We start from the raw sequence: 19440 nt of genomic DNA, 5'->3' as shown, positions 1-19440 counted from the left end.
AGATTCTACAAGCAACTTGGTAACTCGGGACACTGCTTAATGACTGACGTTAGCAGGTTCTGCGTGATACCACCTAGATCTCCTAAGTGTCTCTATAAATTCAGAAGGGAAGAGAACAGCAGGACATTCTTGCACTTCAGTAATGGCTCACATTCTTCACAATCAAGATTAATTTATTCTTCAGTTTTGCTTTCTTCAAGTTATACTTTCTCAATAAATATGACTTTTATGTTTCTATGTATAGATTGCAGTTTGGATAAAAAACTGCAGGCATATGGAACAAGAGAAGTAAAGTTGGTTCCTAATTTTGATGTTTCCAAAAACTTCAGAGACTGTGATTCAGTCATTTAAACAAGACCTGAGATTTTAGCAATCTGCACTTTAGTACCATTTAACTTTCTACTTTCCCAGCCTCCTTTGGGGTATTTTGGGATCATCACATGTTATGAAATAATTCAATGAACAGATATATTTCTAGTCATGGATCATAAAATATTTCCAACTAATAAATCCCACGTCAAGTCAATGAAATATGGACAGTCAGGTGAAAGGATAAAATCTGATGTTTAAGAATTGTTAAAACACATGATAAGATTAAATATTTGTTTTACATATGAATCACTGAAATAAACTAGCTTTATTTTTAGAAGTATTTATATTTTCTTTGTACACTTAAGACAAAGTTTTTGGGTTTTTAATGACATAACCTCAGACTATATATTCCTGACTTTGAAGGATACAACAAACTTTCAAGAATACTGCAATGCTGACATAACCAAAATTAGAAAAATACTAATTAAAGGTTTTATTGGGGGACTATTTTTCATTATATATTTCACTTTACTTTTTATATTAATTGGGAGAAAAAAATCATAATGGCCATTCCTTACCTGAGCAGGCTTCTTCTGAACGACTTGTTGTGGCTGAGGAAGAAAAAAAAAAAAAAAGAAATGTTATATCTTAAAAGGAAACATACATTATGAAAAAATTAGGTATACGTGTTTCACACACAGACACTTGTCTGCAAAGAGGAAAATTTAAAGTTCAAATGGTTTATCTAAGGTTAAAAGGTGTTTATTCATGATCTCGCTGTCTTAAGGAAACATAACACAGGTTATCTCCACTAAAACAATTCCCAATTGAAGTCTGGCATACATATGAACTATACCAAAATAACCTTACTGTTTGATTCACTTTGCTTTTAGTGTGCGTATCACAAAATTGAGGAGTGAAGATGTCTAATTCACTCATTTAAAGTATATAATTCAAAGGCTTATAGTATATTCAGAGAGCTGTGCAGCCATCACTATAATCAAACTTAGAACATTTTCATTTCTTCTAACAGAAACCCTGTACCCACTGGAGGTCACTCCTCATTCCCGTCCACCTCCCTAGCTGCCCTCCCATGCCACACTGACCACTAATCTACTTTCTGTTTCTATATATTTGCCTATTCTGGACATTGCATGTAAACAGAATTGTGCTATATATACAGAGAGAGAGACAGGGAGAGACAGAGAGAACGCACACGCGAGACAGTCTTTTGTGTCTGGCTTCTTTTACTGGCCTAGAATTTTCTAGGGTCATCCTTGTGGTAGCATAAGTAGTTCATTCCTTTGTATGGCCAAATAATATTTCATTACATAGATATACCATACTTTACCTATCCATTCATTAGTTGATGGACATCTGGGTTGTTTCCACCCTTTGGCTAATATGAATAATGCTACTATGAACATCCATATACAAATTTTAGTGTGGACATGTTTTCATTTCTTATGGGTATACACGTACGATTGGAATGGCTGGGTCAAATGGCAATTCTTTGTTTCATTTTTTGTGGAGCTGCCAGACGGTTTTCCAAAGCAGCCCCACCAGCAAAGTCTGAGAATTCCAATTTCTCCACATACGTGCCAACATTTGTCACTGCCTGTCTTTTTGATTATAGATACCCAACTGGGTGTGAAGTTGAATGTCATTGCTGTTCTGATTTGAGTTTCCCTCACTACTAACAATGTTGAACATCTTCCCATGTGCTTATTGGCCATTTGTATATCTTCTATGGAGAAATGTTTACTCAAATCTTTTGCCCATTTAAAAAATGTGCTGTCTCTTCATAAATGAGTTGTAAGAGTTCTTTTAATGTTCTGGATACAAGTCCCTTATCAGATACACGATTTGCAAACATTTTCTTCCATTCCGCAAGTTTGCTCACTTTTTTGATGGTATCATATGAAGACTATATTGTGTTAAATCTATACTGATATATATTTCCTTGTATGTGTAGAGCAAAACTCTCCTATTTTGAGTGAAACATCTGAGGAAACTTTTTTCTGTCTGTCTAAATCAATTTTCCAATGGAATACTAGAAAATATTTGCTATTCTGTGGTACTGTAAAAGGTGGATTTGAAGCCCAGGCTTTTTGATGGATTACTTCCAGTACGCACTCTCATGTCTGAATATAAGCCTGACTTACTCTATCTACACATCCCTGAGACTTGTGAATACAACTGAGCCACTTTGATACGGATAGTGACATGCTTTCATGGTACAAATGAAAGAAAATAAAATTGCTACAGTTCTCCCAAATAACAGAAGTTAGGGAAAATTCACTAGATCATGAGCTCCTATTTATTTTCCTTCCTCTCAGAATTTCTGTGGGAGTGCACTGTTTTATTGCTAGGATGTTAAAATTGTTACATAAAAATCTCTACTGGAGCTTTTTTTAGATGCAAAAGATAAAAATGAAATAAATGGCAAGATACTTTTGCTCCATGAAAAAAACCATTCTTCCCTCTGACTTTAAATCACAGTAGAGATGACATCATCACCAAAGCCCACGTTTTGACAGGATGTTTTCTCCAGGTGGAATTGAACCAAGGATGATTAGGACTTCTCCTCCCTCAGGACTCAAAAAGCATGTGCTAACAGAGGATTCATTTCAAAAGGGTCACTTGTAAGAAGAGACCACATCTCTTCCTCCTCTTTTCTCTTGCCGATTACACCTGTACACATGTTTACTCCCAAACCGTTTCAAATCCACACACATTCTTGCAGGCTGACTGGTTCCTACTGCTCAGAAATCCCCCTCCTTTTTTGGCCGAAGATCCCGCATTCATGTGACTCCTGCACACTGCGGCTCAATGAAATCCTCTGAAAGGGCTGCCAGCTCACCCAATTTTCCATGAATTAGGTCCTGACACTTCAATGAGGGGAAAGACAATGTCTGAAACTCTGCCAGCCCTGGCTCCCAGCCTAGTTCGTGTCATGGAACTTCTACCAGCTACCCTTAGACACAGCACTTCATACTTTTCAGATCACCAAACAAACAGACCCTTGAATACTTTCAGTGCTGGTTGGGGTTAGGGCTGCTAGGATGTTTTCCCAGCCCCTGGCACCCAATGGCTCCAGACTGTGCCGAGAAAGTTTTTTTGTTGTTATTTTGTTTTGTTTTTATTTTTATGAATGGCTTTGGTGGAAAACGCAGACTGAAGCGTAATACTACCGCCATTCATAAAAAGGGAAAGGAAACAAACTGCTGTCTGGAAAGCTTTTTGGACACCAAACAAACTGTAAGTCTCTTATCTTCTCCAGGCATCTCTTAGCTTAGAGCTAAGTGTTGCTACCAAGAAACCAGTTGCTCCCCAGGGTTCGTGGCCTTAAAAACATGATTGGCCACTACATTTTTATAAGAAGACCTGAATAATATCAGCCATGCATATTCATCTTCAGTGTTGTTAACAGTGTATTTTCATGCACGAGTAACATTTTGCACATGCAACTCCTATATAGCAGCTCAAATTCTTTATATTTTTAACATCTCCCTCTTTGTGATGGAGAAGGCCCAGGCCTTATTGTTTTCATTTTCTCATAGGGATACTAAGGCATAGGGCATTGAAGTAATCTCCTGAGATTATTTTCTAAAACTAAAACAACCTAAGTTTACTAATTCTCTTAATCCCCTGTATAATGCTCTGAAGAAACCTATTCTATTCCTTAAAAAAAAAACAAAGTCAAATCCAGATCCAATCCAGGAGAAGCTGTACTTCCCGGCCTTAATTTTCACCTCCACATCTGCCTTCCTCTTTGGGATCTCTCGGGACTCCCCACAGCCAGAGAGGCCTGTGGCTTTCTCAGCAGGGCGCAGCTAAGATTCCCTGAGGTAGCTGATGAAAAGTGAACCCCATGGGACAAGAGTTAGGCCTGTAAGGCCCAGCTGCCCTGCCTCCCTTGGAGATTCTTCCTTCTTTGTCAATTGTGGAGGTACTTCTAATTCCTTAGCATAATCTTTTATCAAGTAGATTGTTTTTCATTTTCATAGCATTATAGGATAAGACAGATCTGCTATTTACTAAAAAAGAATTTTAAAACCCTAATTTCTGGGAGAAATTCTCAATAAGAATTACATTTTAGAGGCCTTTCACACCTCACAAAATAACATCTCACAAGATAAGCTCAGTTACTTAACATTTTAAGTTTAAATACAGTGTCAGATTAAAAATGATTGCGAAAAAAATACTGCTTCTAAACTTCCAAAAGAGTCCTTTATACTTAAGTCAGCTCATTGAAATGGTAGGGCTTCTGATTATGTTTGTATCCACACACGTGCAACTAGCTATATCTGCCTGACCCGCCTGATGAATGTGTCCCTACCACGTGGACAAAATTTCAATAAATAAATAGACCTATTGCCCCAATTACTCCGACTGCTTTCTAGACCAAACTGATTGGTTATTTATAGTAAAACCATCAAAAAAATACTACGTAGACACAGCTCAGATTCCAGACAAATAATTGTCAAGTTTTTATGTAAACACTCTGCAGGGCCATGAGCCGCCGAGGCCAGCAGCGGCTTCCGGTTGTGTGGTGTGCATTGCCGGGAGTTCCTTTTGACTTGTGGTTTGAACAATATCCTTCTTCACCCTTTGTTCCAAGTTGTTTAAAGGTTCAAAAGATGACCTTTCTCTCCGTTATGTAATAATTCACTAAAATTCACTTTCATTCATGTGCTAAGAAATATGCTTTTCATCCTCTGAAATTTCACGGCGCCGTCAGGAGTGTATTTTCTTTGAATATGACATTAACTCAGCTGGAGGAGGATTACAATCATCAAGAATGAAAATTCTTTCCTGCCTTTCGTGAAATGATATGATCAACACATTTGTCCATGGCCCTCTGGATTTACAGTTTTAAAACTTCAGTTTTCTGGAATGTCAAGATTTGTGTTTGGAGCACTTTAAAAAAATGAACTGCATGCTCTAGAGGTTTTGAATTACTTTTTTGTTGTTAGCATAGGAACCTTCTCCTCTCCTTCAGATCTTAGGTGGAACCCTACATTAGGAAGCAGACACAATGGTTTTTCTGCCTGCAGTGCCCATGGAAGGTTCTGAGACTCATGCACGTGGCCTCCACCCCAATCCATCCCTGCCCTCCCAGGATGCTCCTGAGACCCCTCAATTCAACACCAGAGCTTAGGGGAAGTCAAGGAAATAAAATTCTGATCTCTAGATGCAAATCCTCCCGCAGACCTGTATCACCAGGAAAGGTGGAGGCAGCGCATCTCCACAGCATTCACCCAGAGTGACTTACACTATTAGGGTGAATCATATGAACTGGTATGGTATCCAGGGATGTGATTTGCATAGCTTGTTTGCATAACTCAGCTATAGCTGAGTATTGCATTTTTGTAGATCAAAACCAGTCAAATATCAGCAATTCCCTATGGTTTAATTCAATAGGATCAAGGTAAGGTCTCTTTAATTCAGCTATATATTTTTTGTGGTTTGTCACTAAACTATGTTAGCCAACAGACTTTTGTACCTCTGTGCACACAGACCCTGCACTTAATTTTCCTGCTTACTGCTCTCCAGCCTGGATCCTAACCCTTCACTTATTTTGCCAAAGGCTGCCAGACTCTTGATGAAAGGAGGGACTTGCCACACCAGGTGTGATATCCTAGTTTTCTGGCTTATGATGCAGCTCTTGTTCCAGAGCACTGGGGCTGTCCTTGTGACTGTGAGGCTAATAATGTCTCAGTACCCACTCCAGGTCCTTCTGAGCTCTTCATTGAAACTAGATGACTGGAGTAATTCGCACATAACAATTCTCTGTGGCTATCCAGGAAGCTCTAGAATGAAAACTGTGACTTCTAATTAAACTTAAAATTAATGGTCTACTCTCACTTACTGACACCAATATATGGGAGTTGAGTTCAAGGTATTCTATAATGACAAGTAGTCAAAAAAGAAACTGATTTACCTAAGGAATGTATTTTGGTAATTGGATGGGAATATGGTACATGTGAAGTTTGAAGAATTTATTTCAGATCAAATGTTGGTGCAACAATGTGAGGATGATACTCAGCTATAGCTAGCTATGCAAATCACATCCCTAGATACCATGCTTCTTGAGTTCAAAGTTTTTCTGTTGTAGTGGCTTCCTCAATTGAGAATGACCCTGCCCCCTAGTGGTGGGAGGCCTTGGTAAAGAAGAGAAAACATCCACCATGAGTAGCTAGTGATAATATTCTCTCCTCTCAGAAAAGGCCTGGGTTGGGTCATAACTCCCATTCTTTGTGCCTCCATTGTGCACTTAGACATGATTGTGCGACGTGTGTACACATGTAGCCACGGATGGTTACAATTTGACGATAACATCTGGACCTTATAGTGCAAAGGAGATTCTGTAGTTCTCTTTACAAAGTCTCCTAAAAAGTGATAAATCTATGGGGGAGTTTTGGCAAAATCTCTGAAATTTCTGCTTGCTATTGGAGGAAAGCAGAGGTGTTCTTTATTTTCTATTCTACTTGGCTTTACTCTTAGACTTTAATGTAAAAGGCAAAAGTAAGCATCATTTCAAAAGTATTTACTGGATTATTATAGCAAAGTGCCCTCACTGCTGCTGGCTTCCATTTTGTCTGCTCAAGAATGAGAATAGCCATGATCCACTCTAGTTATGTGGATTAATATCAGCCTGCGTGTGTATGGCAATAAGCCATGACAGCTCTCATGAGAGCAGATTGGGGGCCAATACTTCGAAGTTTTTGCCTCCCCTCTGGTGCCTTTCAGACACCTTTGGAATAGAGGGGAAAGGTCAATGGGAAACTCTTTAAAAATCACAGCATCCTGATTAATTTCAAAATCTATCTGAAATCTGACCTGATGAAGTTATCACCAAATATTAATTGATATTTGATAAACTATATGTCAGACAGTGACTGGGTATATCAAACAAACAAGAAATATTTCAAGGTGCCCAGAGTCTACTGGGGGAGACAAATGAAAAAATAGATATTAGAATACAATGGGAAATTTTAGATTTTAATTTTTTTCCTACAATGGATTCTTAAGTGTTCTCAAATACAGAGAACAACAATTATAAGAAAGAAGAAAGAGATGACTACTTTTCTTATAATAAGGAAAATGAGGAAGTAGAGATAAGTTTGTTGAAAAAAATACAAGAAGAAATATGAAGATGATGCAGAAGAAAAGCAGAACTTCTTCCCTATCATAAAGAAATACAGGTAGGAAAGAAAATTTTTTGCTTTGGAAAGTTAAAGATTATAATTAAGCTTAAAAACCCACAAGATGAAGTTATAAGGATAGTGTTGTCAAACCATGGTTATTTTAAGGCGATACTTTGGTGTGCTCCTGAATTATAGCAGTTTAATAGGCATTTTTATTTTACAGAAGATGGCTGTGCTTTGGGGAACATAAAGCAGTCTGAAATAAACAGTCACATATAGGTTGGGTAAAGGAATGTATGGTCTACGAGTTGACTTTTCATCTAAATTTTTATGATTCTCTAAGATTTGGGGGGAAAGATTCACCCTTAGGCAAAGAAGCAGAATGAAAATTGCAAGATTAATATAGATAAAGAATTAATCTGTTTCAGTCCCATTTCCTTGTAAGTTTTTTAAAAAAGAAACTATATTTTTTAAAGGCTCAAATTATTTATTGTAAATGTATTTTTTTTTCTCTATATATAACCTTTCACAAAGCTAGGTCACTTTGCATATGCACACATGCTTAAGAGCGCCAAAGGAAAATGAATATTTAAAACACTGCTGGGTTTTAACAAATCAAACTCACATGCATAGATGCTGTAGCCTAAGTTCAAACTTTAGCTAATGTCAACTTTAGCCAGATAGAAAGATGAATGCTCAATATTAGATGAAAAGGAGATATCTATGAAATAATGGCAATGAAATTAGATACTATTAGAGATGATCAGTAATTAACATTCAAATTTGTTGTTTGTTAATACTCCAAATTTGTTGGTAATATACTTGAAAGTCCATTTAAGATATATATCTTCTGGACATCTGGCCTATTATCTAGATAGTAGTTATATTAAATTGGATCTGGACTTGAACTATATGTACACAATTTTACACATAACTTGTATATCTTCTCTTGTACACCTGCCCATATGCTTATAGAAATAATGTGATTTTAAAATAGTTCTTATTACTTTCATTTTGACTCAAGATTAAATCAATACTTCAGAAAATTTCTTTGGTTCTAGGAATATTTGTCTGGGTCTTAGACGAAAACATTTGAAAATAGTTTTACAAAATGATTTGACTATTAAATATTTCCCAACAGCTATAACAGTTACACATGGAAACTGAATTTAAAAAGCTGAATCATGATTTTAGGCATTTCCTTTCCTTAAGAGTCAGTACATTTATTTGTAATCTCTTATGTTCTCAAGGACTACAAAGGGGTAGTTTATGGGTTGAGAGCTCTATGATACATAACTGAGTCAGATCTCTCCCAGAATCCTAATTTAGCACTATTTCCTTGGCACTAGTTTAGGGCTGACTCTAGCAGTTGAGTTGTTTTCCTTGGAAGAATCTTTTTTTTTTTTTTTGAGACAGAGTCTTGCTCTGTTGCTTGGGCTAGAGTGCCGTGGCGTCAGCCTAGCTCACAGCAACCTCAAACTCCTGGGCTCAAGCAATCCTACTGCCTCAGCCTCCTGAGTAGCTGGCACTACAGGCATGCGCCACCATGCCCGGCTAATTTTTTCTGTATATATATTTTTAGCTGTCCAGATAATTTCTTTCTATTTTTAGTAGAGACAGGGTCTCACTCTTGCTCAGGCTGGTCTTGAACTTCTGACCTTGAGCGATCCACCCGCCTCGGCCTCCCAGAGTGCTAGGATTACAGGTGTGGAGCCACCACGCCCGGCCCTCCTTGGAAGAATCTTAATATCCAATCTGAGAAATGTTAACTATTCCTGAACACTAGCTTATATACTTAAACTTTTCAAACAGTTGTGGAAGTGAGTTCTCTTTCTTCTACATCCTCACACTTCCCAAGTCGCCCTAGCACCCTGGTCTTTCCAGAGGATACCTTCTTCCTGGACTTTCCCTCAAGGTTTTCTCTGGATTAATGTCCTTTCCTCAGAATCTGTAAATTAAAATGTCTCCGTGCCTTCTTTAGAAAACCAAATACTTCATTTGGCTTGTGTCCCAAATCTCAATCTCAAACCCAAGTGGAGCTTCAGGCAACCGCTTCAACTACCTGACTCATATCAACTTCTCTAAAGTTGGTGTTTCTGAGATCGGTATTCTGTTTACTTAAAAACTGTATGTCTTTGTTTAGGATTGTTTAGAATATTCCGGTAATGTCTCTCTGAACTCTGCTTCATGATCACATCCTCCAAACGAAACATTCTTTAATTCCAATTCAGCGTGAGATGACGTGACTCCTCATTTTGTATTTCCATCAATCATACAATAATGCAGAGATCCACAGTTTATAAAGTGATTTAAAGTGCACTGTCTGATTTAACCCTGACAACAACCATCTGAAGAAGTATTGCCATTCAGAGTCATGCATGAAGAAGCTGAATCCTAAGGACAGTAAATGACTTGCAAATGATTACAAGGCCAGTATATGACAAAGCCGCGACGCCTGCCAGTTTGTACAGCTCTATGGCGTTTGCCCCTTCCACTACGCCACACTGCCCAAGAAAAGAACTGTGGGCAGTTAGCGTATTCTATGCTTTCCATTTTCTTACGAAAAAGAATCAGTGTTCTATACACCCATCTTCTTGTATCTATAAAAATAGCATCTGTTTTAAAAAACATAAAAAGCTAGTTTTCCAGGACAATGACTTCACTAAGCAGAAGGATGACCAAATAAGGAGGAAAACTGCATTTAATGTAACAATTTAAAAGCTCTTAGTTCAAAAGGATGTTTCTAATATATTTAAAGGATGAATCAGCATTAGAAAACTATATTTATGATAACAGCTTTGCTCTGTAGAAAGTTTTCTCATCTAACAGTTCAAGATATCTTAGAAATATAAATAACATCTTGTTTCTCACTGGATTTCCAGAAAAGTAGAAATCCTATCCTACTATTATTCATATCCCTATTTACCTATCTATCTATACTTTCCTTAATCCTTTTATTTCTCTTATTCATTTAGAAAACTCTATAGAAAATAATTCAGGTAAGGCTGTGAAGGCTAAAATATGTGTGATAAATGCTAAGAAATTATTTTTTTTCCCTCTTGCTTATCACTTGCTCTAATATTTGATTGTGTTACAAAGTTAGCTATAAATTTTGTGGTATCTATGACATAGGAAATATAGGGACACATTTTCTGTATCTGTACAGTTTATAATCTCATGTATCATATGTTATTGTCTGTGATCAAAATGCAAGGAAGAATGAAGATGTTTGCTTCCCAAACAGATGCCACACAGATCCTTGCCATACAGGCCCGTCTGCATCACCAGACCTCTCCCCTTCTCCCTGTTGCTTTCTACTCAAGAAATCTGCATGTCTCCTGCCTTTAATCCCTCGTGCAGTATGGTCTCTGCATTTACTGGCTGGTGTCTTTGTGCATGTGTGCATTTCTTTGGAATGTTACCACCTATGACACTTATTTTTCACCCATGATATATGTAAATGTATGTTGCCATACAGAAGGAGTCATTTAAAACACTCCATTTAAAGCCTGCATATATATGTGTGTGTGTAATATTTACATATATTTACATTAAGGCACAATTACTAGTCAAAACTACTGACACACCACTTCATGCTCCAACCTCAGAGAGGCTGTGTTCACAAACCATGAGCAGAGAATGCCCCCGATGGAAAATTTGAGGGAGATTCTCCCCAAACAGGGATATTGCCCACCCACCTCACTCAGTCCCTAACACACTTCCTGTCTTCTGCATGGAGTAAATATTCAAAAAAGTTTTCAACTAATTTCTAAGCCCTATCATTGCCTGGAAGAAGTCCTCCTCCTTGCTCTTTTTCCTCAAGTGGTATGTCATACCTTTCATACCTCATAAAAGGGTGTTTGTTAGAAATGCAGATTCCTGCACTCCACTCCTAGATTCAGGAGGGGCCCCGTGACCTGCTTTAAAAAATAAGCAAGGGCCGGGCGCGGTGGCTCACGCCTGTAATCCTAGCACTCTGGGAGGCCGAGGCGGGCGGATTGTTTGAGCTCAGGAGTTCAAAACCAGCCTGAGCAAGAGCGAGACCCCGTCTCTACTAAAAATAGAAAGAAATTAATCAGACAACTAAAAATATATAGAAAAAATTAGCCGGGCATGGTGGCGCATGCCTGTAATCCCAGCTACTCGAGAGGCTGAGGCAGAAGGATCGCTTGAGCCCAGGAGTTTGAGGTTGCTGTGAGCTAGGCTGACGCCACGGCACTCACGCTAGCGCAACAGAGTGAGACTCTGTCTCAAAAAAAAAAAAAAAAAGCAAGAAACACTGTCATGGGAAAACAATGCTTACATAACTACAATTCTTCCCTCCAACAAGGCAGTAGTTGACATGAGAGAGCTACTTTTTCAGAGATCCCAAAGTGGGGAGAAGATGATGAGTATATTTTTAAAACATGACAAGACATATTAAATATGATTTTTATCTCCCTATATTTCCTGTAGATCAGTGCATGCAAGGAGCAGTAATGGAAATGAAACCAACTTGGAAGAATGTGAATAGTGAATTCTGATGAGTCTCAAGTAGCCCACTAAAGAACAGTCCTCTTGTATGCTTTTGGGTATAACAGGGACCCCAACTTAAGCAGACGTGATATGGATATTATTTACCTAACATAACATAAAGGCTGGAGATAGTGCACCTCCAAAGATGGTAAATTCAGTGGGTCAAGAACTGTTGGAGCTTCTTTCCATCTTTCTGCTCTGCCCTCTGGGATTTAGTCTCCGTCTGTCTCCCTCAGAGTCACACAGTGGGTATGGCCACTTGTGGTGGCACTTCCAGAAATGTCCACGTCCAGCAGAAGGAGAGACAGTCTCTTCGCATGGCCCCAGAAGATTTAAATGGGACCCCTGTGACCAGCTTGGACAAACCAGATTTACCCATAGGCCCCAGAAAGGGTCACTTTCTGTGAACAAAGGAAGGTAGAAGATGGATATAGAGTGGCAACCAGTCTGGCTTTGCACATTTTCTTATTCTCTGTGCTGGGTTGTCTTTGAGGGCTGGTAAGAAAGGTCCTTTTAACTCTGAAATCAGCTGCACAAGACTTTTCTTTGCATTGTTTGTCCAGGGCTAGCACATCCAGCGTTTGCTTCCGTCGAGCTGTTTCTGAGGAGGTAGAAGAACAGCCCTCTTTGTAGAATGTACACGTTTCAGTTTTACAGTTATTATGGCGATGGTGTCAGTGGTTTTTGCTTTCCTGGTCTGTTTGGAATTTTCCTCTGGTAAATCCAGATTTGTGGACCAAAGGGTGTAGCTGTTCCTGACAGCTAGTTAATGAGTGTGCCATGCTGCCTAAAAACCAGCTGTAACTCATTGGTCATGTCCAAAAGGAATTCCAGAGATGGATAGTAAATAACTAACATGAGCTTCTGCCCACATTCTGGAAGCCGACTGTCTACTGACTTTTAATGGGAGTCAACCGGAGTTCTGCTTGGTTAAACTGAAGAAGGGCAGAACCTGAGGGTGTGCTTGGGCCGTCTGCTGCCCAGTCACAACTATTCCCTTTGTTTCAGGCCGCTCTTCCGGCTCCCTGTCAGTTCGGCAGGGGAGTATCCCACTCTAGGAACAAGTTGTCTGTTGAAACGAGATGCTTGTCTCTCTGCAGATGCAGGGGTATGCAAGTCCTTGGCTCTAGATGATACATGGTTTGGTATGTCTAGGCTTATTGCCAGATGTGCAGGTATCTCTGATCTTGGAAGGGACTGTTGGTGGTGGTAGCTTTTTTTTTTTTAATTTTTAATTTTTTAAATAAAGGAAGGATGTTTGTAAGGTGCTATCTTTGATTGCAGTTGCTGTTTTCAGGATCTGGAGGTTACTTTGGAGTATTACAGAGGCAGCTTTTTTGCCTTGGGAAAAATTATCCCCCAAGGAACTCAATGAGCTTTGTAAAGTTTAAGAGTTAACATCTTGGTACCTCAAGAGTTCCACTTTCTTCACATACAGGAAAGGAAGTTAAAGATAGTGGTGAGGAACAGGGTTTTGGGGCCAGAAAGACCTCTGAGATCAGGTATGGGACTAACTATGAACAAGCTGTGTGACCTGGTAGCAATTTAAACCTCAATTTCCTAATTTGTACAACGTGGATACCTCACTGGGTGGTTGGGGTGATTAAATACGATGAATGCCACTAAAGTACACGGCACAATTGCTTGCTGTAGGAACTCAATAAGCAATATTTAATAGCACCAGGGAGGGTGGTGGTAGCAGCAATAGCAGGAATAGCAGCAGCAGTTGTCGTGCAATCCTCACTGTTTATGATTTACAGTGTTCACTATCAAAGAATGTGGCATCCCCTCTGGTGAATGATTACAGAACTCTGCACTATAAATTTAAAATCCCTACTTTCTGATTTACCAATTTGTCGTTTAAGTCTTGCCATTTCTGTGGCCTTCAAGATTCCGGTTTCAGCTGCATGGGAATACGCATGGCAACTAGCGCAGAAGTTTTTATGTGCTTTGTTCACCTAACTCACACAGGACAATGGCAATTTCCTTTGTATTGTGTGATGCAGAGTTCATAGGCATATATTTCACAAAGATGTTATCTAGACCGATTTCCTTCATTCAGCTCTAGCCTGGCTATTTAAAGCACTTGATTTGTGGATAGGGATATCCTCCCCCTACATTCTTGTAGGGTCAAAAAAAAAAAAAATGAATGGAACAAAAGATTTACAGAGAGAGCAAAGAACACACGCATTCATAATATTAACAAGGAACCATTACTTAATAGTAAAAGGAAAACAGCTTAATAATAGTGGCTTGCAAACTACATCTGACCCACAGATTCCATTTGTGAATGGATCCAGCCATGTGAACATTAAAGCTATATGTATTAGGCATGTATGAGAATTCCCTGTAGCTTTTTTTCATAATATTACTGTAACATGATGCTGCATCAAGAATGCAGTGCCTTAAGCACTTAACTGCTACCCTGTAAGACTTTACAGCTTAAAGTACTTCCCTTGTTCTCCTATCTTCAAAACACCCTGGCCTGCCGGGAAAGAGAGCCAGGCTTTAAAATGCACTATTGTCAGGGATTTCTTTTGAAAGGAACCTATATTTTATTAAATTTAATTAATGACTACCAATTACATTGCAGGCTTTAAAAGAAAAAAAAAAGCTAATTTTTTTTAAAAAAATTACCATACTCTAAAAAGTAACTTTCAGCAAGTTACAAAATTAGAATTTCAATAAAGGCAAACTTATTCTTTTGTGTTCAAAGTTACGTGTTGCTCAAAAACTACCTTTAGTATGCTTAGGCTGTTAAAAGAGTCAAGGGATACACTTTTAAGATAACAACAGTAAATTTCCACACTATGATGTCTGCATGTGTGTTACACAGACACAGAAAACAAACCAAACCCAAATTCAAACAGATGCTCTTAGACTATAACGAGCATGCATAACACATGCAATTATGCATATTTGTCAAAGAGATTTCATTTACTCAACAAATTTTCAAGTAGCTACTTTGTGCTTAGATGACTAACAGATTATTCCTGAACAACTGCTAAGCAGCCATCTAACAGATCACATTCAACTATAAGTTTACTGTTTGACAACACTCATAATAGTTCTAATAATTGCTAACATTCCCTGTATACATATAACCTTAAAGTTAAGCTAATTTTTCAACCTATAGTTTAACATCACATAGAACACAGAGCTAATATGGAAGAGCTTGAATATTTGAACAATCTAATTTTCATGATGTTTTCCCAACAGACTCAACAACCACAATATGTTCAGCATGCAAAGCCATACACACTCTGTAAGTTCCCTTCTACTGGGAGGCCATAAAGCCTGTGGTAGAAGAACCAAGGAAAGAAGAGACAGTGGTTGCTGTTCAGTTCAGAAACCATTACTGCTGGAACCTGCGACTTCCTGCTCTGTATTTTCTGCTCTGACCACTGGTAAGAGGAACCATGCCTTCATTCTCTAAGATCCCTCCAAGTCCTGCAAGGTAACACCTGTTTGGTTGCCACAGATGTGGCCAAGTCCAAGTCTCCTAACACTTTTATGGATACTCACTTCTCATTCAAGGACCTCAGAAAGAAGATGAGGACATCAACAGCCAACAGCATGAAGAATGCCAGCCTCTAGGTTGAATGTTTACATTCCTAGTTCTTCAACCTATATGCAGATCACTTTCAACTTAACTTTCATTCATGTGAACAAAGGTAAGCACCAGAATAAAAGCTCCTTAGTTCTACGCATCATTAAGAGATGACATTTGTGGGTGTTCCAATGGCTTTTATAGAGAAAATAAAGGCATGATGAAACACGATTTGGCAGAAAACACAGAGGCCAAGGCTCTCATGAAGAAAAATTTTGCATTCTTCAATTTAGCCACAACACATTAGATAAAAAAAAAAAAATCATCAAAATAAAAATGTAAATACACAGTGGGCTGAGGTATAAAAAGAACCATTCTATAGCATAAATTCCAGTAGTCTCCTAATGAAAAGCAAAAAGATCAAAGCACAAATAGATGTTAATGTTATTAAAGAATATGGTCATTGCTACACAATTAGAAAAAGTGAGCACAGGAAAATGTCATTGGATCTATTGAAACCATAAAACTGGTTCCATCCACCTTGTATTTTATCAATGGTTAGAAAGTGCCACTGTTAAAAATCTGTATAAATTCTTAATTACTCAAACTACGTGGAATAATATCTCACAAGGTACCATTTACATCTGAATACAAGCACTTAGATCATATTCGCTTTAGGTGCCTCTTTTTAAGAAGATGTGAGAATTCCCTGCTTTCTGAGGGCTACTGTCCAGTGAATACACAAAAAAAAGTAGACATTTTCTGAGGAATTTGAACAGTTAATGGAGACTTATATATCTCCCAAAAGAGAGACAATGCTACAGCAAACTGAGGCAGAAAAGGAGCTTAAGATGTGGTTAATGCAGGAGTTCATAAAAGAGTTTTGTGGCTTTTTCCGAGAACTCGTATCTGGGCATCCTCTATCCTAAAACAGTTTTATGTTACTGATAAAATGGGTCTATGCTGGCATTGCTTTTTGTGCTCTATTCTGGTGTCGGTGAATTGTGTCCCCACGGGTTTAAGCAAATTAAGGACAGGTTAACTCTTCTAACAAATGGTAAATAGAAATTTAGTGATTAGAAAAAAAATCCTTACTTTTGCTTGTTGCTTATAGAGTGCAAGCCAAAGTTTCGAAAGATAAAAACATTTTTTGGCGGGTAGCTTCCAGCATCTTTTATATTTATTCTTTCAGCCAACAGTAATTTCAGAACAATAGGCTTACCTAGGCACAGCTACTGAGGAAGCAGGGTGTAGTTTTGTGAATATCTTTATAATTTTTTTATCCTTTAGCATTAATTACCTCTGATTCACTGTATGGGTCATTCAGTATATGAAATGTTATTACAAAATGGATTTCATGGGAAATTCAATCCATATTGCAGACTTTATAGAGATTGTTTGGACAGGATAAATTAAAGGGGTACATTGCAATATCACTTATATGATTAAAGGGCAAATATTAAGGACACTTAAAAAAAAACTTCTAGCCTAGTTTTGTGTCTGGTCGGGTGTATGTAATCTTCAGTACAATAATAAAAACAAACCTTCATGGAGCTCTGCAAAGGTCTTTCCTGTATATCACCATGTTTATAAGGCACTGACACTTCCCCAGGTTACCCTCGCAGCCAGTAACAGACCAAGCAAAGATTCAAACCTGTGCATGTCTATCTCCAAAGGCCATACCTTCCCTTCACATTAGGCTGGATCAGAGTGTAATAATAACAAAGAATTTGTAGGAATGCAATTCACTCCTCAAATATCCTAGCCCAACTTCTCAAAGTGACTAGAAATGCTCCTCTCACGGCCCAAGAATAAACTTAGTGTACATGCGACAGCAGTGTGGTGAGAGAACCAACAAGTCTTGGTGTGTGCTTAGGACGCCCAAATCACGATGTTTTCAATAGCAGTGGCAAGGAAAAGCTCATTGGTTGTAGCTGTTACGATGATTGGTTTTTAGAAAGTGAGGAAACCCTTTTGAAAGATGGTTGCTTTGGGTTTTGACTTGAACATGAATTTTGCAGACAGTAGCCTTGTCATAATGCCCAGAAAGTCCTGCAGCTGCACAGGTTTCCTCCAATCTCATGGGAAAGTGGTCAATGATCAAAAAAAGCATTCTCGTATCTGGGGTACTTTACAAGGAGGGACAGGGGCTCACTGCCTGGCGGTGGACACACTCACCTCTACATTCCACACTGTTTACAACCATATAGCTCTATGATAGTCACAGCACTGCGGCTGGTCCTACACCCACAGCAAAGTTTGCTGAATTGAATCGGCCCTTTTAACTATCCACTGAGCAATTGCTTATTCATTCATTTCTTCATTTGTTCAACATACATTCATTGAGTGCCTTCTACATACCACGGACCAGAGTGGGCACACAGGTTCCTGGCATATACTCAGCACTCAAGAAATAAGGAAGAAAGAAAGGATGAAAAAATACGATTTTTGCCACTTGACAAAGTCTAGTGATGCTTATGATAATAATCCAACATTAGCAAGAAACATAAAATTTCATTCAGTGCATTCCTAAAATGTAGTTCAAGAAACATGTATCATGTATAATTAGCCAGATTTTCATATACAACCATATTAACAAAATTTAAACTTAAATTTGAAGACATTAACTCAACTATCTGGAAAATGGATATTCTCGGAGAGTCTAAGATTAGATGAGCTTTTACAGTACCAGGTCTTGACTTCAGCTTTCACTTCCCCTCCTTCTGGGAAGAAAAGGAGCAGTGATGATGACTGCGAATCCTACGGGAAATAAAACTATCTTACTTTATACCTCGTAGGATGAAATGCAGATTTCTTGTGCTCAAACACCTGGACCTTGGAGCCAAATTTATACTACAAAACAATTAAAGAATAAAGGTAACTAAACTATCCAAGTTTAAGTAGTTTAAACTATTAAATAAACCTCCATTTCCTGGGTTTACTTTAGTCTTTCATTGACTGTTGTTTTGGCCCCTATCAACTAATAGGTCCACAAACTCAGAATTCTTAGAGGAAAAAGGTTATAGATGTCAAACCAGCAATTTGTATGCTAAAAATACTGTGGACATTTGGACACATCTGGATATATATCCACACACACACACACACACACACATCTATAAACTTAGTTAGCTCCTGGGTTCCATTCTTGTTGCCCTTGATAAGTAGAACAGTTATAAGCATATAAAGGATATTTATAGGAGTGAAAATCTCTTAAGTCTTTCAACATTTGATTGCTTTACGTTGTTGTGAGATGATGGTTTTGGGAGGGAGTAAAGAAGGAAATTCCAAAATGTGAATGGTATTTAAACCTCTTAAATTTTTTTCTTCAAAGGAAGAGAAAAAGAATAAAATTATGTTTTCCCTATTCAACGAGATGGCATGCAGAAGGGCTGTGGGCACAAAAATAACTAAAAAGAATATAAAGATCCAGTGACTTGAGTCCCTTTCATGAAATAAGTGGGTTTAAAAAAAAAATCCAGTAACCATAAAACAACCTTTTCTTTGATGCTCAACAAAAAACAACCTTGAAATTTAGTACTGCTGAGCAAATGAATGAAAAATACAGATGTCTTTACGTTCAGCTCAACTCAGACTTGCCATCTGAACAGCCCCATGCTTAACTCTTTGTATGACTAATCGTATCAAAGCATGTAGTTAATAGCAAAGGTTTAAAATGAAACTTAAAAATATATTTTTTCATTTATTTTTTACTCTCTTAATGAATAAGAAAATTCAGCTGTGCCATATCCCTTTTCTTGTCCTCCCTTAATTACAAAACTTAAAATAATACATAAAATATGTATGTCTTTTCCTGGTGTAGTACTCCTGTCTAATTTTTTAAAATTAAGATATTGATTGCTTTATTTAAAATGTAGGACCTTAATGCTATTTTAATTTTCCAAAGTC

The 19440-nt window shown here is 38.0% G+C and overlaps 1 protein-coding gene across 1 annotated transcript in view; it reads right to left on the bottom strand.

The window, feature by feature from the left end:
* Window positions 1–19440, bottom strand: part of HMGA2 (high mobility group AT-hook 2) — a 125001-nt gene that overhangs the window by 10406 nt on the left and 95155 nt on the right. Inside the window, exon 4 of the mRNA XM_012642029.1 lies at window positions 891–923. Within this exon, the coding sequence (XP_012497483.1) occupies window positions 891–923 (33 nt within the window). The remainder of the gene's footprint in view (window positions 1–890; window positions 924–19440) is intronic.

The sequence above is a fragment of the Propithecus coquereli genome, unplaced genomic scaffold (assembly GCF_000956105.1).
Source record: "Propithecus coquereli isolate 6110/MARCELLA unplaced genomic scaffold, Pcoq_1.0 Scaffold172, whole genome shotgun sequence".
In the NCBI taxonomy this organism is placed as follows: domain Eukaryota; kingdom Metazoa; phylum Chordata; class Mammalia; order Primates; family Indriidae; genus Propithecus; species Propithecus coquereli.
The sequence above is the reverse complement of the archived record's forward strand: the minus strand, read 5'-3'. Positions and strand labels throughout refer to the sequence as shown.